Source organism: Hemicordylus capensis, chromosome 4 (genome assembly GCF_027244095.1).
Source record: "Hemicordylus capensis ecotype Gifberg chromosome 4, rHemCap1.1.pri, whole genome shotgun sequence".
Taxonomy (NCBI): Eukaryota; Metazoa; Chordata; class Lepidosauria; order Squamata; family Cordylidae; genus Hemicordylus; species Hemicordylus capensis.
Window position 1 is genome coordinate 263,260,634 of NC_069660.1, and position 27,363 is coordinate 263,287,996.

Below are 27,363 nucleotides of genomic sequence, written 5' to 3' on the forward strand. Positions count from 1 at the left end.
TATATGAAACCCCTGGGAGAGATCATCAGGAAGTTTGGTGTGGGATGCTATTAATATGCTGATGACACCCAAATCTATTTCTCCATACCAACTTCATCGGGAAATTGCATGACCCCCCTAAGTGCCTGGCTGGAGACAATATTGGGCTGGATGAGGGATAATAGGCTGAAGTTGAATCAAAAAAAGATGGAGGTACTGTCTGTAAGGAGCTGGGGTCCAAGAGATGGTTATATCTGCCTGTTATGGATGAGGTTACACTCCCGCTAAAAGATCAGGTTCATAGTCTAGGCGTGCTCCTCGATCCCAAACTCTCCCTGGTTGAGGCTGTGGCCAGGAGTGCTTTTTATCAGCTTCAGCTGATAAGCCAGATACATCCATTTCTGGAGACAAATGACCTTAAAATGTTGTTACATATGCTAGTAACCTCTAGGCTTGACTACTGTAATTCACTCTGCGTGGGGCTGCCTTTTTATGTAGTTCAGAAAGTGCAATTGGTACAGAATGTGTCAGCCAGATTGGTCTCTGGGTTTACCAGAAGGGACCATATAACACCAATTCTAAAAGAACTGTACTGGCTGCCAATATGTTTCCGAACAAAATACAAAGTGCTGGATATTATCTATAAAGCCCTTAACAGCTTAGGTCCAGGGTATTTAAGAAAGCCCCTTCTCTGTCGTGAACTCTGTCACCTATAAAGATCATCTGGAGACGTCTGACTGCAGTTGCCGCCAACTTTTTTGGTGGCGACTTGGGACCAGGCCTTCTCTGTGGCTGCCCCAAGGGCTTTGGAATGTGCTCCCTGCTGAAATAAGAGCATCTCCTTCTCTCTTTTTTTAGGAGGACCCTGAAGACATACCCATTTTCCCAGGTCTTCAACTAAGATCAAATTTTAAATTTTAATGTGTGTTTTTATTTATAATGATTTTTATCTTTTTATGAATTGTAAATGTTTTATATTATGTTTTAATTCTGTACACTGCCTAGCGATTTCTATACTCGGTGGTATATAAATTCAATAAATAATAAATGATAATAAATAAAATGTATATTCCAGTCTACTGTCATCCTGTTCATATATTCCATGTCATTGTTTTCAAATCTCCATAGAAATAGAGAAAGGTATCTATTTTATAACTAAAAATCTATTATTCCATAGGGATTTTGTAGCCAATTCTTTCTCTCACTCAGTTGTGAGTGAGTTAAACTTGAAGACTTCCAAAGTCCCTTCCAGTTCTAAAATGCATGATTCGTTTAACCTGTGCATGGCAGCCCAAGAGTCTTGTTTGGATGCATATAGAGAGATCAGGAAGCTGGCATATGCAACAGCTCCCCAGTTGCGCATACAGAAAACAGAACTGGAATAAGGCGTGCAAAGACCTGTGATTAGATGAGAAAGAGAGATTTACACAGTCCCAGATACTTAATGCAGGTTTTCTTTTTCACCAGCGTGCTTACTAGTGACACCGTCTGCAATTGCTGGTGCTGTGCAGTATGCATTGCTTGGGTTTGCAGCTCCCATGTTTGCAGATTGCCGTTCTCAGCTTTTTACATGCAAGGTTTAGTAGGTGCCGCGTCTAACACAAAAATGTAGGGAAAGAGAGGTTAATTTTCTCTTCCCATTTTCGTATCTACCAAGCTAACCACCAGCAGACAATGAATTTCCAGATGCTCTGCCCTGAGAGATGTGTCAAGATGCTGTTTTGCACAGACCTCCCTTCTTTTGCCACATATTCCGGTATCGTTTCCAGCCTGCCGGGAACAGTGTTTTGTGGGAGCATCTGTCACAGGCGGGATCTCATCATATGCTCTTACATTGTGCTCTCCTGTTACAGGAGTGGCTCGAATGCGGAAGGTGTTTAGGACCCAGGGGGATGGCAGCCACTGTGTGGAGAAGGCGCGCGCACACGTCCTACCAAAAAATGCATAGCCCCACGGAGACAGAGCTCACTCATTCACCGTTCTTTAGAAAGATCTTAGGCTGAAGCAGAGAGAGAGAAGCCTTTCCACCCACCCGTCTTAGCAGCAAGGATTCCTGCAGGGAACCTAACCCAAGGCGAGGCTGGATGGTCCTCTAAAGGTATTTGGGATTATCTTTTCTGTGTTTTGCGGTAGCTTTGCTTTCCCCTAGCCCCCACCCCGGGCCTATATATATATTATATATATATTATATATATATAATTGCAAAGCCATGGCTGCGGCGTTTCAGCACTACCGTGCATGGACAGCTCTTGCCTGCAATCCATCTGCGCTTGCGTCTTTTCCTCCCCGCATCTCTCCTCCCTGCTTTTCGCCTACCCTTCTCTGCCTTTTTCTTTCCCCGCATCTGCTAAAACGGAGCATCTTGCAATTCCCAGGGGACAACTGGCGTGGGGGAGGGGGAAATCACCCCAAAGACACCTACTCGCTCCGGAACCCAGGAGAAGGCACAAGTTGATAAGGGGAAGTTCAGGTGAAGGTTACCATTTAGGAAACAGAGAGGAAAGCCTCAGAGAGTTGGGATGGGCGGGTGGGAATAGTGCAGCGTGTCGCCGGGCAGAGCAATAGGATAGTTGTAGAGACCAGGAGACAGCTGCATCTTCTCAGCAAACTGATGTCCGCTTCCATCAGGCATATTAAACCTGGAACGGGAGAGTGTGTTGGAGAAAGCAAACAGGGTCAATCGAATTTTCTGCTTTCTCAATGGGAAATCATCGCTAATCATAAGGGGAAAAGAGGACAGAAATCACTTACTTCCAACCACTCTTCCTTGTATCCTTGAGTGTAGGAAGTAAAGGGTGTTATTTTCTTGTGCGGTGTTAAATTGAGTTAAGGGCAAGATTCTCTCTCTCTCTCTCTCTCTCTCCACACACACACACACACACTCCCAAGCCATCAAAAACTGTCTAAGTATTCCATTGGATTGCTTCAGCGCTGGAAATCTCTTTTGGTGGCTAGTGCCAATGCTTGGATATCTATCTGATTCGGGAACAAAAAAAAGGTCAAAATTATATTAAAGTTAAAGAACAGATGGCTGGTCTTTGCTCATCAGTAGTTAGTGATTGGTTTGTATTTGGAAGGAAAGATCAGATCAGAAAGAGAGAGTGAGAGAGCGAGAGAGAGAGAGAGATTTCCTGGGCTTTCAGGGTTTAATCAGATGATAACACAGATTTCCCTGGTACATTAAAAGTTAGTGCAGTGCCAACAAGTAAAATGACGTTATATAACAGCATGATGTCATGCATAAGACAACAAAGGTATGGGCTTTTGCTTTGAGATGGTAGTTGGTGGTTTCTCATAACCTTTTATTTTAAACCTTTTATTTATTTGGCTGTAAAGATCCAACTTGCAGATTGTTGGGTTCAGTTTATTTTTCATAATTAGTCATTTAGAAAGTATTGTTGATCCTGGCATTTTTTGTTGACTCATCCCTGCTCTGAAAAATTGTAAAATTTCAGAGGGGAAAAAAGAGCTTTTTGATTATAGGTGTAATGGTTGTTAGTTGGGATCGTAGCATAGTATTTTCATTTTTCACAGAGCCTTTTCTCTGCATCTTTATCTGGTAACAATGGCTCATCTGTGTAGTTTAATTGAGTACTGAGTTCCATAATTAGAACTCGCAGAACTGAGCTGCAGAGCAATGGTTCACATTATGATATATATTTAGAGGCAGAATTCATATGTAATATGAAACCATTTGTGTAATTCAGAAATGTTCGCTTACTTTGTTGATTAGTAGCTTACTGCTTTCCTCAAACCCCAAGAGACCTAGGCTAAAGTTATCTTAAAGCTTACCTGAAAGTGAGTTATTGTGATAACTCAATGGAACTTCCTTGCAACTAAATAAGAACTGAAGCATTTTCTCATGTCAACCACTTCAATATATTCATTTATATTTATTCAACTCTTTTAAAGTAAAGCAGTATTTCATGACAGATCCACTTACTACAGAGAAGTGGTAGTACTGTGGAGACAAATAAGGATGAAATTGTATTGTTTGCTGAAGCACATGGTAGTTCTTGAGATTCACTGGTAAATGTCAGAAATGACTGTAGATAAGCTTTATTTTGGACATTTATGTGCTTTGGTAAATGTCATCCTGTACAGGTAAAGGGTAGTGATGAGGATGAACTTTGGTTGTTAGCCTTGAGATTTGCCAGTATCTTTGGGGAATGTTTGTAGAATGTAGTGTTTCAGACATTTACTAGCTGGCCATGCTAAATCTCATCATTTACTATTAAATGATAGAATGTTGGCTATTAGCCATTTATTTGGTTTTGAGATTTCCAGGTATGTATCAGCTTTTCTGGCATTCATGTCTGCCTTCCTAAGCCTCTAACATCTACCATAACATATAGAAACATCTTCTTGGGAGGGAGTTGCAGTATGAACATGCAAACTGGGATAGAAGTTGTATTCAGAATTAATGAACTTTAATTAACTATATAATTCTAAAATTTATAGACTACAATTGAGTGTTGAGATAAGTGCCGGTCAGAAGCAATTTTATAAGAAGATGATGGATTTTCATATGGCTAAACCAAGAAAGGGTCTTGTGACACCTTAAAGAATAACAACTGTATTTTAGCACCAATTTCCTAAGGGACTACAGCCCACTTCATCAGATACTGCAAGTTATATCTTAAAGACTGTGTTTGAAATATTTTCATTACCAATTGCACAGGAAGGAATTGACCTACTGGAACCAACTATTTGTGAGTGAAGGAACTGACCTCTATCAATTCCTATTCCCTTGGGAAGCATTAGGGAATTCATTTCGCCAGACTTTCTGTCATGTAGAAAATAGCCTCACAGATACTTTGGAAGAGTTCAGATGACATAGGAAACTGGAGGTACCTTCACCTCTGGTTTCTGAAGCCAGTTGTCAGAAATCTGGAGTTAAGCGTGAAAAGAAACCTGCAGTTCGTCTTGCCAAACTCCAACTCTGGACCTTTGGTCAGAGCGGAGTTTTGCCGCCCTTAACTCTGGTTTTGTGGTGCCAGCATTACGTTTGAATTCTGGCACTGCAGTTACGGTGCCATGGAGCTGGAGTTGAGGGAGGAAGCTACTCCCTGACTCTGACCCAATCGGCTGTGTGGGCTGTCCTTCTGTCAAGCCAGCTTCCCCATCTCAAATTCTCTCTGACTGCAGAGAAGCAGCTCTCGCTGTCATCTGAACATGGACGGGAGAGCGGGGGGGGGGGAGCAGGAGGCGGAACCGTCCTACATCTGAACTGGGCATCTATGTAATTGAAATGAATATATTTTTAAAATAATCCATTCTGCTAATACCCATAAAGTAATGTTAAATTATTTTTCAGTCCTTCCCTGGCTTATTTTCCTGCCCACACACTTCCTTTTGGCATCACTGTGACATCCTGTTGAACACCCCACACATATGAGCAGTTATCCTTAGTGGGTGCTTTTATGTGATGTATATTCATTACAGTAATTGGAACCACATCAGCTTAAAATAGTTGTGAATAATCACTGAAGCGGTTTCATATGGGGGGTGAAAATGTACTGGGGTACAATGCCAGTATCTGAACATGTATGCTGTGCTAGATGTGTGCATTTATGCTTTGTGTGCATTTTATGGCTTGTGCAGCATATATGGATTTAGGACTTGGGTAGCATAACCTATTAAAAAAAAATACCATGAGAAGCTTTCCCTAGATTCTGCTGCCAACCCTTTGTAAGCCAAATGTTCTTTGTAAAACAGTTTTACAGACAGAACTACAATAAATAGAACTTAGAAACATAATATAGCTCAGTGCATTCCCCCACCCCCGCTTCATAATCTGTAGCTAATTGCCTTGGCCATAGGGGTACCAGCCACATTGTGGTTTGGATCGTACAGGTTGTTCTTTGGAACTGCTGAGTGGATGATCTGTAATTTGGGGCAGGGATTAGACCTAACAGCATTTTGTTGTTGTTCTGTTCTTGTTCTATGCCTGTATAATCACTTAGTTTGTAGGAAAACTGGAAAGGCCCACTGAAATCCCCACCAAGACAGCTGAAACACATGCCATGTGCTGAATTTCCTCTCTTAATATTAATATGAGCTGTAATATCTTAATATGAGCTGTAATATCACAAATATCTCTAAATACCTGTATTTGCCTTTTGTAGGAAAGCAGTTCTGGCTGACGTATAGAGCCAGGATGCACTCATTCAGCAAGAGAGCATGCTAACATAAATTCCCAACAAACTGCACCTGTGCATCAGGGAAGCAGCAATTTTTGACACTCTCTCCTTGTCCAGGAGGCCCCTTGTGCCATCTGAAAATATATCCCTGAGGGTTGTGCAGCCCTTGAGTCCATATTTTTGGAAGGTACAGAGGGCTTCCTGGGGAAGGGGAATTGCTGCTTCCCTGCTACATGGTACAGTTACAATTGTTGGGAAGTGCTGTTAGGCTGCAATCTTGCTACACAGGTACATCCTTGCTCTGTACGTCATCCATTGTTTTTAAGGCTTGATTGCAAAAATGTTAGCAGGAAAAATTCTTTCTGGAAAACAGGTTGCTCAAAACTGACAGCTGTACATTTAAATCTGTTTAATTGGTAGAAACCAATAAAAGCTTTAGTTGTTTAATTGAGGGGAACCAACTGAATTGGTGGGGACAGGTTTTAATTGATGTGGCTGAGAATTAAGGGGTGGGTTTTTTGTAGTTTGGTTATGGCAGGTTGCCATAATAGTGCCCCTGTGCCCAGTCACAATGGTCTCAGGCACTGGAATGTTCTTTGAGGGGAAGTCCCAGTAGTTTCCCTTCCCCAAGTGCTGAGGATTTTACCCTCCCAGTCTTCAGTTGAGACCAAGGCTTGTCAAACGCACAGATGTTAAGTGTAGGTGAGTGCTGCCGCCAGAGAGCCGTAGAAGCTTTTGCTATGCTGTTTCTCCAGCCTGTCCCTAGACAAAATCTATCTCACACTTCATTCAGTGTCTCAAAAAGGCACCTAGGTTGAGATTCTGGTGATATGCCAGCTGCCATGAAGTAATCAATTTATTGATTGGTCTGCTAAAAGGTAGACGATTAATCAACTGAATGGGTTGACAGTCCTATTAAAATATATTAACCATGAGTACAAGTTTCTGTTGCATTACTACATTAAGACAAAATAAGAATCAATATGTTTGCAAGAATGGGTAAAGAGCAATTCTATCTATCTATCTATCTATCTATCTATCTATCTATCTATCTATCTATCTATCTATCTATCTATCTAAACATAAGAACAGCCCTGCCAGATCAGGCCCAAGGCCCATCTAGTCCAGCATCCTCTTTCACACAGTGGCCCACCAGATGCCACTGGAAGCCTACAGGCAGGAGTTGAGGGCATGCCCTCTCTCCTGCTGTTACTCCCCTGCAACAGGTATCCTGCCTCTGAGGCTGGAGGTGACCTATAGCCCTCCAACTAGTAGCCATTGATAGACCTCTCCTCCATGAAGTTATCCAAACCCCTCTTAAAGCCATCCAGGTTGTTGGCTGGTACCACATCTTGTGGCAGAGAATTCCACAAGCTGATTATGTGTTGTTTGAAATAGTACCTCCGTTTGTTGGTCCTAAATTTCCTGGCCATCAATTTCATGGGATGACCCCTGGTTCTAGTGTTATATGAGAGGGAAAAGAATTTATCTCTATCCACTTTCTCCACATCATGAATTTCTTTCTATCCACTTTCTCCACACCATGCATGATTTTATAGACCTCTATCATGTCTCCCCGCAGTTGTTATTTTTCTAAACTAAATAGCCCCAGGTGTTGTAGTCTTGTCTCATAAGGAAAGTGCTCTAGGCCCTTGATTATCTTGGTTGCCATCTTTTGCACCTTTTCCAGTTCTACAATGGAGAGGTCCGTCTCCAGTTGCCGCCAGCTTGGCTCGTGGCCACACGGGAGCAGGCCTTCTTGGTTGCTGCCCTGAGACTGTGGAATGCACTCCCTACTGAGATATGATCCTCCCCATCTCTGACAATTTTTTAAAAGCACTTGAAAACCCACCTCTTCACCCAAGCTTTCTCAGCTTTTTAAATTTTTTAGGTTTTAATCTCTGGTTTATTTTTAAGTTGTTTTAAGTTTTTGTATATGTTTTTAACTTATTTTATGCTCTTGCTAACTGCCCAGAGATGAAAGTTTGGGGCAGAGTACAAATCTGATTAAACAAACAAACAAACAAACAAACAAACAAACAAACAAACAAACAAACAAACCAATGTCCTTTTTTAGATGTGATGACCAGAATTGTACACAGTACTCCAGGTATGGCCACACAGTAGTTTTGTATAAGGACATTATAATATTAGCAGTTTTATTTTCAATCCCCTCCCTAGTGATCCCTAGCATGGAACTGGCCTCTTTCACAGCTGCTGTACATTGCGTCAAAACTTTCAATGAGCTGTCCAGCAAGACCCCAAGATCCCTCTCCTGGTCAGTCACTGGCAGCTCAGATCCCATCAACGTATACTTGAAGTTGGGGTTTTTCGTCCCAATGTGCATCACCTTACACTTGCCAACACTGAATAAATTAAAAAGCACGGATCCCAGTACAATCCCTGAGGGACCCCACTTCTTACTTCCCTCCATTGTGAAAACTTTCCATTGATACCTACCTTCTGTTTCCTGTCCTTCAACCAGTTAGCAATCCACATATGTACTTGTCCCCTTATCCCATGACGACTAAGTTTTCTCAGGAGTCTTCAAGGAGGAATTTTGTCAAAAGCTTTTTGGAAGTCTAGGTATCCTATCAACTGAATCACCCTTATCCACACACTTGCTGACATTCTCAAAGAACTCCAAAAGGTTTGTGAGGCAAGATTTACCTTTGCAGAAACCATGCTGGTTCTCTCCCAGAAGTGCCTGTTGTTCTATGTGCTTTACAATTTTATCCTTCAGGATGCTTTCCATCAATTATGATAGATTCCATCTATCAGCAATAGGGCTAACAAAGGCTTTAATTGCTGTTATTCTCTAGATTCTGCTTCCAACGCTTTGTAAGACAAATGTTCTTTGTAAAACAGTTTTACGGACAGAACTACAATAAATAGAACTTAGAAACATAATATAGCTCAGTGCATTTTTCCCCTTGCGTAATCTGTAGCTAATTGCCTTGGTAGGGGTACCAGACACATTTTATTTTAGATCGCACAGGTTGTCCTTTGGTTGTTCATGGGGCTAAATGCAGTCCACAAAGGGACTGCCTGCATTTAGAGGATCCCCATTGTGACAGAACCAAGCTACCCACCACCATCTTGTATGCATAGGCTTTCAGCATGGAAGGTAGTTACAGGGAACAATATCCCATATCCTCATATGGTCCCCCACCCCCATGCAGTCAAGTAACATGAGTTCCAAGCTCACATTCCTTGGCTGACAACCAAGAGATCCTGGAATAGGGTCCTTCAGAGTCTATACTTCCTAAGCCTGATTCCCACCAAGGAACTGGCCCTGTTCCCTCAGAGAATCTCACATTCCCCTGTGCATGCATGCCAGCACCAACAATGGTCCAGGAGAAAGGAGTTGATGAGCAAGAGGAGTACAAAGCTGCAGGCCTTTCCCTTCAAGCAGGAGTGCAAAGAGGAAGGCTGCTCTGGGGCACCACAAGACTGAGGGTTCTTGCCCTACTATTGATATTGTTATCTACTGGCAGCAATTGGGAGGGGAGGAGGAGGGCCGAAGACTGCCTTTATGTCTTTTGACTCTGCATGGGGGAGGTGGAACCAGGGAGGAATAGTCTAGGGCTAAGATCATTTATGTTGTAAACATCTTCAGTTCAAGTACTAAGCATTGTTGGGGTAAGTTGCTGACTCAGAGCTATCCAAAGTCCTACACCACCAGCCTTACTTGCTTCATTCCAGATATCCCATAATGCCCCATGGATTCTCGCTTATGGATGGGACACATGCACCATGAGGAGGAGGAGGAGAGGATCATTTTATGCTCTTTGGAAATCCCTTCACATGAACAATGTCCATGCAATGGACTGGACTGAGTCCATTAAAATGTGTAATGACTATTTAAAGAAAGATTTGTCAAAAACAAAAATCTACTATTTATTATTATTATTACTATTATTATTATTATTTCTTGCCTGCACAGTCAAACAGGTGTTATTGTTATTGTTGTTGTTATTTAAAATATTTATACCCTGACCCTCTAATACACTACCACTCAGGGTGGCTCACAACACCAAAACAGATACAATATGCAATAAAAGCAATAAAATTAACCAAACTAAGTAAACAAGTTAAAAGTCAGGTTAAAAACCACAATCAGTATTAAATTTCAAATTTAAAAATTTAAAAGCTAAAGATTGAGAATTATAAAAACTAAAGACTAAAGAACCTACCAGATATAACCACAGATGGGGCATTAAAAAGCTTCTTTAAAAAGATGTGTTTTCAGTGGTTTTTAAAACACTGAGGAAGGGAGCATGGTGAAGCCCTTCAGGGAGGGCATTCCAAAACCGAGGGGCCACAATAGAAAAGGCCCTCTCTCTAGTCCCCGCCAACCAGATCTCTGATAGTGGTGCAGCCATGAGCAGGTCTTGAGACGATGAACAGAGAGCCCTGGCAGACTCATATGGGCGAATCTGGTCCGACAGGTACCCTAACCCCAAGCCATGTAGAGCTTTAAAGGTCAAGACCAGCAGCTTGAATCTAGCCTGGAAGTGGACCAGTAACCACTAAAGCTGCTGCAGGATGGGTGTGATCCTCATGAAGTGACTTGCATCCATGAACATCTTTGCAGCAGCATTCTGGACCCACTGAAGATTCCGAACAATCTTCAAGGGCAGCCCCTCATAGACTGCATTGCAGTAGTCCAATCTGGATGTTACCAACGCCTGAGTGACTGAGGTCAGGTCTGACTTTTCCAAGTAGGGTCACAGCTGGCATACCAGCCGTAGTTGGTAAAATGCATTTCTGCACACTGCCACCACCTAAGCCTCCAAGGACAATGTCGGGTCCAGAAGTACCCCCAAGCAGTGGACTTTCTCTTTCAGAGGAAGTGTGACCCAATCCAAGACCAGATTCACCTCATTATTTGTTTATTATTTATTTATTTATTCTATTTCTATACCGCCCTTCCAAAAATGGCTCAGGGCGGTTTACACAGAGAATAATAAATAAATAAGATGGATCCCTGTCCTCAAAGGGCTCACACTCTAAAAGAAACATAAGATAGACACCAGCAACAGTCACTGGAGGTACTGTGCTGGGGGTGAATAAGGCCAGTTACTCTCCCCCTGCTAAATAAAGAGAATTACCACATTATAGGTGCCTCTTTGCCAAGTTAACAGGGGTTCTACCAACCCAGAGCACATCTGTCTTATCTGGATAAAGTTTCAGTTTGTTTGCCCCCATCCAGTTCAGAACAGCCTCCAAGCCCTGGTTCAAAGCATCCTAAGCATCCTAAGCATAATATCACTTTTATTGGTGGGGGGCGGGGGGAGACCATCCAGGCAAGTCTTCAGCCACTATGTATAGCACATCTCAGTGGAGCATTAGTACTTAATAACTTCCAGTAAGCTTTTGGAAAAGAGCCTTGTTACTTAGAGCATATTAATCATTCTGGCTACCTACATACGGTTTTAAAGTTCAGTTCAGTACTGCTACAGGTGCTCCACACTTCCCCATGCAGTCAGAAGTTCCAGGCTGCTGGCCTCCTTTGAAGGAGAGATCACTGGTGGCCTATGGGATTTTTGTAATATTTGGATTTGTTTTTCACAAGTATACAAGTTGAGTATTAGCTGGAGTTGAAATAGCTGAGAACTCTCATGAGGTTACATCAGATCCCTGGAGAGAAAAGTCTGAACCACAAAGTCTACTGACTCTCCATTCTAGTATCTCCAAAACTTTGTGTTTTCCCTCCATGTCATTTCCAGCATGTTATATTTTTCTACATCCCTCTTCTTTGCTCTTTGTGCTTTCTTTGTGCTTTTTTTTTAATTCTCACACATCAGGTGGAGAATACATGCTATCTTAAAAGACTTAAGTAGCCTGTCATTAACCACCACCCCCATTCAGGGGCATCCACTGGTCTCCTAAACTATCAGCCAACATCTGTCAAACAAAGAGTGGCCAAGTAGCCATTTCCTAATCTGTAACACTATAAAAGAAAGGTTATAAGGATGAAAGATGCACCAGTGTGTATAAAATAGAATTATTTTGTTTGAAGACATTATGGCATAGTTACTACAGCAGATGAATGTGATGTGAGATATTTCACAGAAACTGTAATGTTGAACTGCTTTTTAACCCTATATGTGTGAAACCCTCTGTTGGATGTGGAGTGAGTTGTCTTTTTTGCCCTGCAGGGTTGCTGTAGGAGAAAAAAATCTGGGCTGCTTTGAATGAGATGGCCACTGGCACACACGATAAGTGTGCTCACCTTGACTTCAGCCAATGACATCCCAATGTGTGCATGGTGCATCTCTTTATCACATTAAAACTTTTAATATGCATAATCTCTGAGAGCATGTGTAGAGGAGTGATCCAGATGAACAGCTCCCTTATGCAATAACAGTGTGTTGGGCCAGCCTCTGATGATGTGATGGCAGGTGCATTCTCATCGTGACCCTGTCCTTATCATGTGTGCTGGCAACCATCTCATCTGAACCGGCCCTCTGAGAGACAGGATTCATTCTTTTTGATGGTCATGTTTAGCACGGATAGGCCAGCATTACACTGGTATTCTGTGCAATAAATGGGTACACTGTGAAAGGTAAAGCACACACACAACCATGCAGTGGATGTGTATCGGAGAGCTATGCCAAGAAGCAATAATCAACTATGATGCATATGAAATGTGTGTTTCAACATGGTTGTCTGCCTTTCACACTTGATTTACCATAGCAAACACTAGTAGTGTGTAATTGTGGAGAGTTTTGTATCCAGAATAATGTTTTGTATCCAGAATAATGGATAAAAATAGGTAGAATTAAAAAATATAGCCACCTTACCTTCTCCACAGCACCACATGCATTCTGATGCACATACTTAGCTTCTGCATGTGTAGCAGTACATGTATGCATAGCCATTTCAATAGAGGGAACCAAGTCTTATACGTATAACTGGGTCTCTTCAATAAAAAGAGTTGAGAAGCTCTTGTGAGTGACAAGGCTCCCTGAGTGCACTAGAATTCATGTGCATGTTAACAACTGATGGATCAGGATGACTGTGTGTGTGCACATGGATATTCTTCTTATTTTAGTTTTACAAGAGTCCTGCAAGAAAGACTTGTGTAGACTACAGCTCATGGCAGTTGTACTGTGATGAATGTGCAGTGGACACAAGCAGACTTATTTTTATTGCTTGTAGCAATTATAATAGATGAACGGAGGCATCTGATCCCAGAAAATTGCTAGATGTACCCGAATGTACTCAAATTAAATTGTTAATGAGAGAATCGAGAAGACAATGCAGTATAGACAATAGCTGTGTGCTGTACTCACCAGATATATCAATGCTACACATTGTCAGCAGATTATTGATGGTGTGAGACTCTTTGTTCAGTTCTCAAATGTACAAGAAAATGAGATGTTATACTACTAGTACTGAAGGATGATCTGTGTTTCACTCACATACAGTGTAACTTTGGAGCTAACAAAGGTATTAAATTACAGTTACATCCTCAGTGAAAAATATTCCTCAAGATAGAATCATTGCTTTAAAAATAAATAAAAATTTAGAACAGCTCTAATGTCCCTCGAATTTATACATTAGCCATAGAGCTGTAAATAAACCTTATTGATAGTAAAAACTTGTAAAAATGACTTGGATTATAATAAAATGAATCCAGAGTCATAATAGAAAATGTGGATCTACATTTGCAAAGCTGTGCTACATATCTGCCTCTGCAAAGATGCTTATTGTCCTTTAGTTGAACAATCAGCCTGTAAGTGGATTGTCAACTTTAAACACAGCAGTGACTTGTTCAAGGCCATCCAGTGAGCTTACGTCACTAGGGGTTTCTGGCACTGCGACCCATAATGCAGCCTTACTGGTTCTCAGAACTTCTTTTGCAAAAGTGATTGTAAACAACGAAATGCCATCAGCTAGATGTGTAATGACTTGGGCATTCAGCTGGTGGCATTTCTTCTTTCAAGGGTAACTTGTGTAAGGGACATAAGCAAGCTGTAGAATATGCACATACGGACTACACATGCCTTGCATGTGAACCCCCCTGTGCACCTGTTGTGGGGTGCCAAATGCTGCCCCCTTGCACACCCTCCACCTGTGATTCCCTTTCTTAAAAAGTGGTGTTGCAAGAGGACATTTTGGTGCCTTGCTGGTGCTCCATTTATCAGCCGCCTTAGGCAATGATCTCACCTTGCTTCCTGGAATGACCATCCCTAACTAGCCTCATATGTGAGTGACTGTGTTTTTCTGTGCAATATCTGAAGGTGCTCTGAATGTGGTTCCTCATAAATTGAAGTTTCATTTGAATGGGATTCCAGCTACAAAACAAGAGCTGACTGGCCTTCATGTGCAGAATTCCTCCTTTAGCCTTGCTTTTCTTCAGAGAAGGGCTGAAGCCCACAAGCAAGGACTTTCCTTCAGAGGGCGTAGCACAACTCTCTTTATGAATGAGCATATGGTGCTCTCAATGTCTTTCATTATTATTCACATTCTAATTAAATATAGAATTGTAATGTTATGCTAAATCTGTGCAATTCCAGCATTGCTAAAGGCTTATTTCAATTATAAATTCATTGAGCTGTGTTCATGATGCTTTTCTATTATGTATGTAAGATATATAATGATAGTGTTGGACTAACTATATCCTTATTCTAAAATTGCTGAGTTCTTAGTCTTTACATTTTAAATCAGAATTTCAGTAACAAGAAAAAGCTTGGAAATATGTTCATCCGAGTTCTATTTATACACACATAAAACGTGGTTTTAATATATGTATTTGTTTTTCAGTGAATGATGATATGAGTGATTTATTTCCTTGGATGGGTTCCTGTGAATATGAACTGAATGTAAGAAGACTTCCTTGCATGGATAAGGAAAATACGTGCCAGTTCTATTCTGCAATATAGTACAAGAATTAAACACACTTGAATGGATCACACTTGCAGCAGACTATTAGTTGAATGGGACCAGCACATCTTCTAATCAAATATCTGAAGTTAAGGATTTTGAAAATAGACTTCTGCAAAAATGACCCATTTACATGCTGGACTTAATCCAGAGACTATAGAGAAAGCCCGTCTGGAACTCAATGAAAACCCTGACGTTTTGCATCAGGATATCCAACAAGTCAGGGACATGATCATCACAAGGCCTGACATTGGATTTTTACGCACAGATGATGCTTTCATCTTGAGATTTCTTCGAGCCAGAAAGTTTCACCAGACAGATGCCTTCAGATTACTGGCTCAATACTTCCAGTACCGTCAACTAAATCTGGATATGTTCAAAAATTTCAAGGCTGACGATCCAGGGATCAAAAGAGCTCTAATTGATGGGTTTCCTGGAGTGCTGGAAAATCGTGATCATTATGGCCGGAAGATACTTTTGCTTTTTGCAGCCAACTGGGATCAGAGTAGGTAAATGTAGATAGTGTCCTTATCTTTTTATACATAACCTATTTAATTGATTGTTTACTATAGTGTATTGTCACCAATACCATGCTTTGATAGCATTACACTCAACCTTGCATTAGAATCATTGAGTTGGAGGTGGGCCTTGTAGGCCCTATAGTCCAGTTTATTTCTCCAAAGCATTTGACTAATCTGATTGTTAGAGTTGTGCAATTTACTTCATTTCTATAGTTCACATTTTGTCTACACTTCTGTATAGTTCACATTTTCCTATGCATAGAGCAGCCTTTGAAAAAAGTATTTGCATGAAGCTCTCAGAAGCCAGACTTTGGGGAGGGACTATTCATTGGGAGCACATCACCCAATATTATGCAATCTGCACTGGATATCTATTTGTTTCCAGGATCAATTCAAGGTGCTGATAATCTTTAAACAATTTGGGACCTGGGTACCATATGTGCTTTCCTTTCTTCATCCATGTGTGATTTCTTGTACACTGAGGCCTTGCACTGGGTGTCCTTCCTATCAGACCAGTGAAAGCCATTCACTAGGAGCAGAGCCTTTTTGGTACTGACCCTGGAGAAGCGCATTTGGTCCCTAACCAAGTATAGTGTTAAAACTTGGCTTTTCTGTTGTGTCATTGTAGCAGTTGAGTATATTGGCTGGTTGGGCAGGTGTTCATGGCTTTAGTGGTGGATTTGTATAATTTAGTAGTGGAGTTGTATTATGGCTGCATATTTGTTGAGCTTTCTTGGGTTCATTGTAAGCCACCATTTGGTGAGAAAGGAGGGCTAAAAACATTTAAAATATAAATAAATAAATGCAGTTCCTGTTCCATAGTTGGTGAATGTTAGATAGTTGGGCTTTAGTATCAGGATATGTAGTACGAGCATTGTGGTGTGGTTACAATACTGTGTTTTAGAAACTAAAGCAAACATACTATCTTCAGCTGCACTGATAGGTGCCATGTGATTTCTAAATGGAATCATTTGAAGATCCAAGGGGAAATGCTTCTTTGCTCACAAGCAATCTTTCCATACCAGCTGGTGCCCATAAATTCTGCTTTATTAACCCAAGAGTTGTAAACATCAGGCACTTAACTGTGCTGCATGAAAGTGCACAGTGAGTTGGTTTTAAAGGGTAAAGTATTACTGCAATATGTGATATTGCAAACACCACCACTAAGTTTTAGAAAGATATTGATCAAATGAAAGAGACAGGCTTGCCAATAAAGGTCCTTCTGCGGTTCTAATTTAGGGGAGGTGATTTCCAACATATACTGTTGGAATGAAAGGACATGATTAGATGCTGATTATTCGCATGCATGTCAGCAGCCAGCTCTAGTATTTTTAATGCAAACCAGTAAATGGCTAGTAAAATGAACTTTCAGGCACCACCAAGAAATAATTGTCATTATTTTTCAGTATTGTATCTGTTGATTGTTTTATTTATTTATTTAATTTATATACTGCCTGGTTCCAAAGACTCTAGGCGGTTTACAAAAACACACAATAAAAACAGAATAAAGCCAATTATTAAACAATTAAAATTTAAAACATTCAAAGATTACCACAATTAAAAAATTTAAACAGCAATTAAGAATTTAAAACATTCAGAGGTTATTAAAAGCCTGGCTGAAAAGGACTCTTTTAAAGGCTGGTAAAGATGTTGTCATGAATGTCTATAAAGAGGGCATTCCACAGGGACAACTATAGAGAAGGCCCACTCCCGCCTCACCGCCAGATGAGCTGACACTATATGGAGACAGTCCTCTCTTGATGATCCTAATGTGCAATGGGGATCATGCAGAAAAAGGTGCTCTCCCAGGTAACCCAGTCCTAAGCCATTTAGGGCTTTAAAAGTAATTACCAGCACTTTGTATTTTGCCCAGAAACCTATTGGCAGCCAATGAAGTTGCTTTAAAACAGGCATACTATGGTCTCTCTGAGAAACCCCAGAGACCAATCTAGCCACTGCATGTTGAACCAACTGAAGTTTTCAAACTGCATACAAAGGCAGCCCCACATAGAGCGCATTGCCATAGTCAACCCTAGAGGTTACGAAAGTGTGCACCACAGTTCTGAGATCATTATCTTCAAGGAATTGACATAACTGTCTTATCAACCAAGGCTGATAGAAAGCTCTCCTGGCCATGGCCTCAACATGAGAAACCAGAATGAGGCCTGAGCCAAGAAATACTCCCAAGGTACGTACGTTGTTTCATGGCAGAAAATTACAAAAACTTCTGGAACAAACAATAAATAATATTTATTTATTTATTTATGAGTGCACTGTGCTCAAGTTTATTTGCAACCTAGAAGGTCTGAGAACTGTGAAGCATGTGTTGTGCTTTTTATTTTTATTTCTTTAGAAATGCATTATATGTCCAAGCTGGCTGGACATGTCCAAAACCTCACTCACATGATTTACACTGTATGTCATCAGTCAGTATGACATGCTGATTCCTTCGGGGGGGGGGGAGGAGTGCAACCACATCCAGAACAGGGATATATATCTCGTCCCTTGAAATATGACACTTTTCCATGAGTACCTCCATCTTGCTTGGATTCAGCTTCAATCTACTATTGTCCCTCATCCAGTCCATTACTACCTGTAGGCAGGCATTTAGCGGGGCTATGCCATTTCCTGATCATGATGTCATGGAGAAATAGATTTGGGTGTCATTGGCATATTGATAACACTGTTCTCCAAATCTCCTGATGATCTCACCCAACGGTTTCATGTAGATGTTAAAAAGCATCAGAGATAGGATGGAGCCCTGAGGGACACCATACAATAGCTATCGTTTCAGAGAACTATCTCTGAGCGACATCGTCTGGAATATACTGGAGAATGGAACCATTGCAAAGGAGTGCCACCTATTCCCAAATCCAAGGGCCGTCCTTATGGTGGGGTGACCAGGGCAATTGCCCTGAGCCACACCCTGGCACAGGCCCCACTCTTGGCACTCTGCAGTGCAGCCTGCTTGCCTTTCTCCCCCAGTCCCAGCCACTTATCTTTCCCCGCAGCCGATCTTCTGTGTCTGTGTGCAGCTTGAAAGGCTCCCAGGCAAGTTGCTAGAGTTCCTCCTCTCCCCGTCTCTCAGCTGTTTGGTGGGTGGGCCGGGCTTCCAGAGAGGCCTCCAAGCAGGCCTTGCTGAAGCCTGAAGCTGAGGAAGGAAGGAAGCAAGGATTCAGACAGGCAGGCAGGCAGGGAGTGTCCAGCACCAGAGCTCTCTCCAGACCCTCTGCCCAGCCCAGCCTTAGTAATGGAGATATGATGTGATTTTCTTTATGTGGTTATCCGCCCCTTGAATATTTAGGGATTGGCTTGACATAGGGCTTTGGTATTGAGCAAAGATGTAGAGAAGGGTGGGAGGAATATGTATCTTTAAACTGAAGTGGATTGGACAAATTGTTGGTTTTTACTTTTTGTTGTTTAAAAAACCCCATCCAAGAAGTCCTATAAGTGGCTTGTTTCATGGCAGAAAATTACAAATATGTCTGGAACTGAAGGCCACCTCCTCAGACTATCATTCCACCCACATATGGAACAATCTGCCCTTTGCCTTCATAAAAAAGGCTAAAGCACCCCACTTTCAACCCCAGACTATAGATCACCTGGAATGACTTGGCATAGGGCTTTGGCATGGAGCAGAGATGTAGGGCAGGGTGAGAGGAATATGTATATTTAAACTGAAGTAGATTGGACAAATTGTTGGGTTTTTTAAAAAAGTTTTTCTTTTTAAACCCATCCAAAAAGTCCAATAAGTGGTTTGTTTCATGGCAGAAAATTACAAAAACTTCTGGAACAAACAATAAATAATATTTATTTATTTATTTACGAATGCACAATGCTCAAGTTTATTTGCAACCAAGAAGGTCTGAGAACTGTGTTGTGCTTTTTATTTTTATTTCTTTAGAAATGCATTATATGTCCAAGCTGGCTGGACATGTCCAAAAACCTCACTCACACGATTTACACTGTATGTCATCAGTCAGTATGATTCTGTAATGATATGGAATGTTAATGAGGCCCTGCACATGCTGATTCACCCCCAGCCCTGCACCGCACTAGCCCTGCCAAATCCCCCAAGAGATCCAGAAGGCATAGGTGGAACTGGGGGGGGCAGGCAGGGCACATGCCCTAGGCGCCACTGAGGTGGGGGCGCCACACCAGTTCCTGCCACCCCCACCCCATTGCCCACCTGCCCAGCCCCAGGGCCCCTCAGCCACTTGCCTCCAGCTCCGGCCTAGGATCGGCGAGGCCTAGGATCAGAGCAGCCTGCAAACTGCAGAACTCTTCTCTCCCTGCCTCTCAGCTGATCGGCGGGTGGGTGGGGCTTCCAGAGAGGCCTCCGAGTAGGCCTCCCTGAAGCCGGAACTCGGCAGGCCCGAAGGGAGGCAGGAAGCCAGGAAGGAGGCTGGCAGAGTTCCCTGCAGCAGACCCTCTGCCCAGACCATCCAGTACATCCTTTGCCAGGTAGGCTGTGAATTCCTTTTTGTGGTTAACCCCCCCCCGCCAATATAGGGATCTGCTTGGCATAGGGCTTTGATATGGGGGGTGGGGTGAGACTGAGAAGTCTCTGAATATTTAATTTAAAACAGACTTTAAAATGTGCTGGCTTTAAAAACAAAAACTATCTAAAAAGGCCTATAAGTGGTTTGTTTCATGTCAGAAAATTACAAACACTTCTGGAACAAATATTTATTTATTTATTTATTTATTTATTTATTTATTTATTCATTCATTCATTCATTCATTCATTCATTCATGATTTCTTAGTCTGACAGGGGCTGGTTTTGGCCCTGGCAGAACTTGGCTGTCTGCTCCTGTTGCAAATGCCTCTGTCTAGTGTGGCAAACTAATGTATCCTCCTCCCTCTTGGTGTCAAAGTAAGCACCGGTGTGGTGAATGCACATATACCCCATCATGAGCCAACAGTCATAATAAGACAAAGGCTGGCAGGAATCATTCACTGGTTTATAGACCCCACCACCACCACCTTCTTCTTCCCCTATTTTGCTAGTGGCTATTTGTGCAGGTGATCCTCTAGGACAAAGTCATGTTTTTTAAAAAGAATGAGATGAGACAGAGAAAATGACACTTGGAATCCTCGCATAACTCCTGACTGTTGTTCTAAGTCTTTTACAGAGATGGCTCATGTTTTCAGGTTTTGATCAACAGCCATGTCTAGATGGTACAGTGTTCCTTTTAACAGGGATTTCCAGATATTGTTGACTACATGTCTCATCATTCCTGTTTGGACAGGGGCGCTATTTCAGTGCTTGCCCTAGGCGCTTTTTTCCCTAGTTACGCCTCTGCCAGAAGGATACCATGGTTGATAGTATTGAAAGCCTCAGAAAGGTCCAAAAGAACCAGAAGAGTCACACTCCCTCTGCCTATTCCTTCGCAGAGATCATCCTTCAGGCCAGCCAAGGCTGTCTCCACCCCATAGTCCACTCTAAAGCCTGTTTGAAATGGATCTAGATAATCAGTATCATCCAAAACTACCTGGAGTTGATCAGCCACCAACCTCTCAATTACCTTGCCCACCCAAAGGAGTTTGGAGACTGGCTTATAATTCATCACCGAGGGCTCTAGGGCAGGCTTCTTAAGCAAAGGTCTCACAATTGCCTCCTTCAAACCTGGAGGCATCCTGCCCTCTCTCAGTGAGGCATTTATGATGTCAACTAGGCCATCCCTAACAACCTTCCTACTAGATGTGATAAGCCACGTTGGGCATGGATCCAAGTGGTAGGCCGAACATCTCCAAAGGGTTTGTCCACATCCTCAGGAGTCACAAATTGAAACTGATCCATTCTAATTGAACCAGAGGAGATACTGGATACCTCTGCAATTTACCCTGCCATAATTGTAGAGTCCAAGTTAGCTTGAATGTGAGAGATTTTATCTGCAAACAAGTTGTTAAAAGCATCACAGAGGTATAATGAATATTCCAGGTCTATGTTCAGAGAAGAGGGTACCTGAGTCAATCTCCTCACAACTCTGAACATCTTTGCTGGAATGAACTTGTGGATGCAATATGTGCAGAATAGAATTGCTTCTTTCCTGCATGTATTGCCACAGAACAAGCCTTCAAATGAGCTTTGTGCAGCGTCTTATCGGATTCAAGTAGAGTCTTCCTCCACAAATACTCTAGTCTTCTCCCTTGCTGCTTCAGCTCCTGTAGCTGTTCAATATACCATGGAGCTAGTTTTGAAGCAGAGTGGAGAAGACACTTAGAGGCAATAGTGTCTACTGCCCTGGTAAACTCCCTATTCCAGGTCTCCACCAGGGCATCAACAGAATTGCTGGCAGAACCAATCGTAAAATCCTCCAAGGCCTCTTGGAACCCTATAGGATTCAACAATCTTCTTGGGTGGACCATCCTAATAGGTCCTGCACCCTTGAAGAGGTGGGCTGTGACCATGAAACCACATTAACCAGATGGTGGTCCATCCATGACAATGGAGACACTCTCGGAGTCTCCACCCATGGAACACCACCATGATCTGAGCAAAAGACCAAATTGAAGGTGTTACCAGCAGTGTGTGTAGGCCCCTTGATCAGTTGGGATAGGCCCATAGTTGTCATGGCCGCTATGAACTCCCAAGCAGTGTTCTCTCTAACAGGGATTCCCAGATGTTGTTCACTACAACTCCCAGCATCCCCTCCTGCAATGGCCTTTGGCTGGGGATTATGCGAGTTGTAGTCAACAACATCTCGGAATTTCTGTTAGAGGGAACACTGCTCTGAAGCCACTCCAGACAAGCCGGCTCCAAAGTGAACATTGAAGTCCCTTTCAACACCAAAAGCCTGGGCAACTCCAACACGAGCTCTGTGACCAGCTCCGTCAGCTCAGTTAGGGACTCTGTTGGGCAACAGGGTGCTTGGTACACCTATAGAATTCCTAATCTATCCTGAGTTCCCAGGCCAAAATACCCACACTCAATATGGTCCAATGTTTCACAGGGATCCTGGTAAGGGAGATGGATCACAGCCACTCCACCCCCTGCCCCTTCCCCTAATCTGCTCCACCACCGAGTACCCAGTAGGGAGCAGCTGAGCCCATACTGGGTCCCTAGCATGCCCCAACCAGGTCTCAGTTATACAAGCCAGGTCAGCTCCTTCATCCATGATCAAATCATGGACTATTTCAGTCTTATTTTGAACCAACCTGGCATTGCAAAGGACCATGGTCAGGTTCTGAGAGTGGTTGGAACTACTCACTGAGGCCTGAGAGCTGACAGGACAGCCGGAAAGGGGGAAATTCTTGGTCTCCCTTCCCCTGTAATGGCTTGCTTACCTGCCCACGCCAAATCTTCTATTCCCCACCACTACTCTTCTGCAATTCCAGAACCCCCAGAAGTGCCCCCTATTCCTCCACCTATAACAGAGCCCTGACACATAATTATAAATAGTCAGGTGTCCGGCTACACATCCCTTTGTCCCCTTTACCCAGCCTGGCTAGGCTTACTGGCCTCAGAGCAGGGACAGGGAGGGGGTTGAGCATCACCTTGTGCCTCCTCCATCCCAGACTGCTTGTTCTTCTCCAGACTGTTGGCCCTTCTCCAGAGACCCCTGACACTCACCACCAGCCAGTCTCTCATCCTTGGCTGGCTCCTTATATGCCTTCTCACAGGCTATGCATCACCCACACCATATTATGGGACCAACACCCCTCTTTGTTCCCTGTAATTCTTTATCCCTTACAGCTGCTGCCAATGCCTCTTCCTCTCCTCCCTCCTCCCACTCAGGCCCAGGAGCCCTCAGGAGCTAGGGGTCCATGTTCTTTGAACACTTTCACTCAATTATAGCTACGCCCCTGCTCAGGCCCCCTGCTGATGTCATCCTCACACACCTCCCCTTCAGCCCTTTTAGGGCTCCACCCATCCTCTGTCGGCTTCACGGCCAAAGCCTGGGCCTGCTGTGGGTTGTGGAGGACCACTGTAGCCAGGTCCCTGCCTGTTGGTGGTCCTTCATCTGCTTCTCCCCAGCTGCCGCCCAGCCCTACCTTCTTGGACCGCCTCGCTGCTCTGTCCTTGGAGGTAAGGACAGCCGGCCCTGCAAGATACCAGGCAATAAAAGAAAAATTGGCACTATAGGGAAGGAGTCCAAGAAGATAAATAGGGCTCAGCCCTCAATCCCACCCCCTGAAGGCTGCCTCCAAAGGCTGGCCCCCTTTGGCAGCTAGCTTTAGAGGTGTGCCTGCCAGCAAGCTGTGCTTAGGGCTGTGCCCCATGTCTATCCTCCTTTTTAAAGGGCCAAGAGTTAGAAAAGCCCTGCCCACAGGAGCCTGAAACTCACCTATGGGGCAGGGCTGGCCCAGCTGCCCAGTATATGAGCAAATTAAGGAAGGCAGAGCAGCCAAGGATCTGCCAAGGAGGAAAGGGGTGACAGAGGAAGCCTCAAGCAAGCCTGCAGCTAAGTTTCCCCACCCAGAAGGGAAGGGGGAAGGAAGGGGGGAAAAGATGAAACAAACACACCTTCCAACGTCTCCTTCACCTTCAAAGTTCCAGTTTAGACTGGGAGCTATTGCAAACTGTTAACTCACACTAAACAGTTCTGCAAAACATCATGTTCCACCATTTACTTTTGTATTTTACTGTTAGCTACAGCACTGACTACTGTCTGGGGTATCAGCAAAGATGGACAGATTGAAGCCATTAGTTCAGACCAATTACACTTGAGCTAAAACAATTACATTTTTTTCAGTCCATGATATTAATAACGTCCTTGTGGCTATGCAAAAAAAGGAGGTTTCAGCAGAGGATACACGGACAGAACGATTTGTGAAGGAAGGAAGGGATGTGGGTGGATGCTGGAGGAAATGTGGGAAAATATTATTGATTCAGCTGTATAATCCAGATTAACACTCTTGTTATTATGTTTATGGATCACATGTAGGTATAAGTTAAATATTTTATAATATGAAACAAGTGCCTGTGGAACAAGGGGACTAGGGTTGCCAGGTTGAATGCATCCAAAAACCTGAGATTTCTGAGGGCAGCTCTGGTGATGATGTCACAATGTTGGACAATGGGGGCAAATCTGGTACCAGGGTGGGTCCAGGGGCAGGCCCCTACTGGCTTGATGCTGTGCATATGGGGGGGGGGGGGCGAACAAAAAGCTGGAGATCAGGATTGTTTTTGGCAAACTGGTAAGCCTAGGGGATATTAAGAATCCCCACAATGGCTATTCTCTCCTATTTGTAGGACTTATAGACCAAAGTTGTGACTGTAGTTCCTTTTCCCTAAGATGTTCGCTGCATGGCCACCCAGATGGCCCCATGCTTTCGCTTTGCCAATGAGCATGGAAATAGAAGAGCTCACAACTTTTCAATGTGGTGCACTTACTTGAGAGCATGGTTACTCTTGAATTCTTTTAACCTCAGCTTTTCACCTATAGTGTAACATGAAATTAATACTTACTAACACAAATACTAATCATATTTCCAAGTATCTTGTTTAAATTTTCAGCGTAGTGTTATTGTAAGGTTAAAAACAGAAGAAATACAATGTACCATTTCTAGTCCCCCTCAATTTTATCAAGACGCTCTAGGAATTGAAATTACAGTCTTTATAAAATTAAGTCTTCAGAAAGTCGGATTCCTTTCATTGTAACTGAAGTGTCCCCTGCCTTCCTTCCATGCTTCTTACCCATAATTTGGCCTGATCGTACAAAATACAGGTTCCAGGCAGAACAGTTTCAGTACATCATCTTACATTAAAAGTGGCATCAAGTCCAAGTAAGAAAAGTAACAAACACTTACCGACACCAGGACAATCTGATCCAAAGAAGGAATGATTTTCTCCCTTGTCCAAACAATATCCTATGGTATTACCCTTCTAATATTTCCCCATGATGGCTTATAGTCACATGGTTGAGAATGACTGTTTATATAAAAAAACAAAGACTGATATCCTAACAAAGTGCTTGCATAACAAATAAAGTTGAACTTATGCAAGAAGATCTCATGGTTGCACTTAGATACGGGTATCTGCAGTGTATTTGCTATAATAAGCTGGTGCAGAAGACCCCTTTAAAACCTGTGAGATGTGCTGCAGTTGCACAACTGTTATGCAAGCGCAAGCATATTTTCAGCAGTGCGACACTAGTGAGGAATGCAAGCTCCCCATTTAGCACAAGTAGGTAGCACAACACAGTGTCCTCCTACAAGCACTTTGTTAGTCAGGATGTCAGCCAAGTGATTATAAATGGGGCATGAAATGAATATGTACAATACGTCCACTGCATGCTCAGGTAAACCATTTATACACTATAGATCCCCACAATTACATATTCCTGTTTTGGGCTCATGGTACCTTTTGATTAACTTTGTAATGCTGTATTAGATTAGCAGCTGGGTCCTAAAGATGTTTATGCCAAACATGTTTGGAATACACATGTTTATTCCAAACACGTTTGGAACAAAACACTCAGAAAAGATGTTACTCAGGAGGAAGTTCCACAGGGTTCAATGAGATGTCTGCAACAATAGAAACAGAAATTTTGGATCTATGCTACTTATGAAGAACATTTTTCAGTCTTGGGAAAGCTCAAATTCCCCTTCCAACTGAGCAAAGAGGCACATTTAAAAGTGGTGATTCTCTTAATTTAGCAGGGGGAGAGCAGCTGGCCCTATCCAGCCCCAGCACAGCATCCCTCCAATGGCTGTTGCTGGTGTCTAGACACCAGCAACAGCCATTGGAGGGATGCTGTGCTGGGGCTGGCTATATATATATGTATGTATGTATTTTTAAGCCCGTTAAAATAACGGGTGCTAGAACCGTTTTTTGTTGTTGTTTCCTTTATTCCTTCTCCCTCTCTCTTTTGCCCTCCTTTACTTTTTTCTTTCTCTCTCTCTCTCTTTCACTCCTTCCTTTTCTCTCCCTCTTCCTCTGTTTCCTTTCCTTCCTTTCTTCTCTCTTCCTCTCCCTCTCTCGCCTTTCCTTCCTTTCTTCCACCTTTTCTCACTCTCATCTTTCTGTTTTATTTCTCTTTTCTTCTTTTCTTTCTTTAACGGGCTTGCTCTTTGGGGCTGGCTGCTCCTCCCTCCCTTTTTTTTTGTCCTTCTCTCTCATTCCTTTCTCCTTTTTTCTTCTTCTTCCTTCCTCCCTTACCTCTCTCTTTCCTACTTTCCCTCCTTCCCTCCTTGTTTCTTTTATCCCTTTCCTTCCCTTCTCTCTCTTTTCTCTCCTTCCTTTTTTCCTTCTTTCCATCTTTCTATTGTCCTGTCTCCCTCCCTCACTCCTTCCTCTCTCTCTCTCTCTCTCTCTCTCTCTCTCTCTCTCTCTCTCTCTCTCTCTCTCTCTCTCTCTGCCTTCCTCTCTCAGTCCCTGGCCCATGTTAGCTAGTGGACATTTGGTTCTGCCTATTTCCGCTTCCTCTGGCTGCCCCGCGTCGTCCTCCTTTTGGCTGGGCCCAGTGTTTTCTCTGGTCTGGAGTGGGGTGCTTTTTCTAGTTGTTTTCCCCTACTCTCTCTCCCTGTCTTTTGACCCACACTTGTGTTTTCCTTCCTCCCACCCCACCCTCTTGTTTTCAACCCTCCCCTCCTCCCCTCTCCCTCCCTCCTCCCCTCTCTCCACCCCCTCTTCCTCCCCTTTCCCTCCCTCCTCCCCAGAGCGCAAGCCCGTAGCTCGCCCTCCCGCCATCCTGGAGTCTCCTGGCTGGCTAAGGGGCACACACAGGACTTCTGCTGCCGCAAACACACCCCTCGCCCCATGTGGCTTCTCTGGCTTTCCTTCCCTGGGACCGCCCTTGGCCGTTTTGAAGGGGGGGCTTTTCCTGGTCCGGAATTGGGCAGCTGGGGGGGGGGCATCGGCTGTGGCCGCTGCTAT

General features: G+C 43.1%; 1 protein-coding gene across 3 annotated transcripts in view; it reads left to right on the top strand.

Moving 5' to 3' along the window:
- The first annotated feature begins 1,783 nt into the window (after positions 1 to 1,783).
- The window catches only part of CLVS1 (clavesin 1), a 124,169-nt gene continuing 98,589 nt past the window's right edge, over positions 1,784 to 27,363 (top strand). The window contains exons 1-2 of one of the 3 annotated variants that reach the window (XM_053242591.1): positions 1,784 to 2,077; positions 14,898 to 15,526. In XM_053242591.1, coding sequence (XP_053098566.1) covers positions 15,138 to 15,526 — 389 coding nt within the window. In that variant the 5' untranslated portion in view covers positions 1,784 to 2,077; positions 14,898 to 15,137. The remainder of the gene's footprint in view (positions 2,078 to 14,897; positions 15,527 to 27,363) is intronic. The other 2 variants (XM_053242592.1, XM_053242590.1) reach the window with 2 other exon arrangements.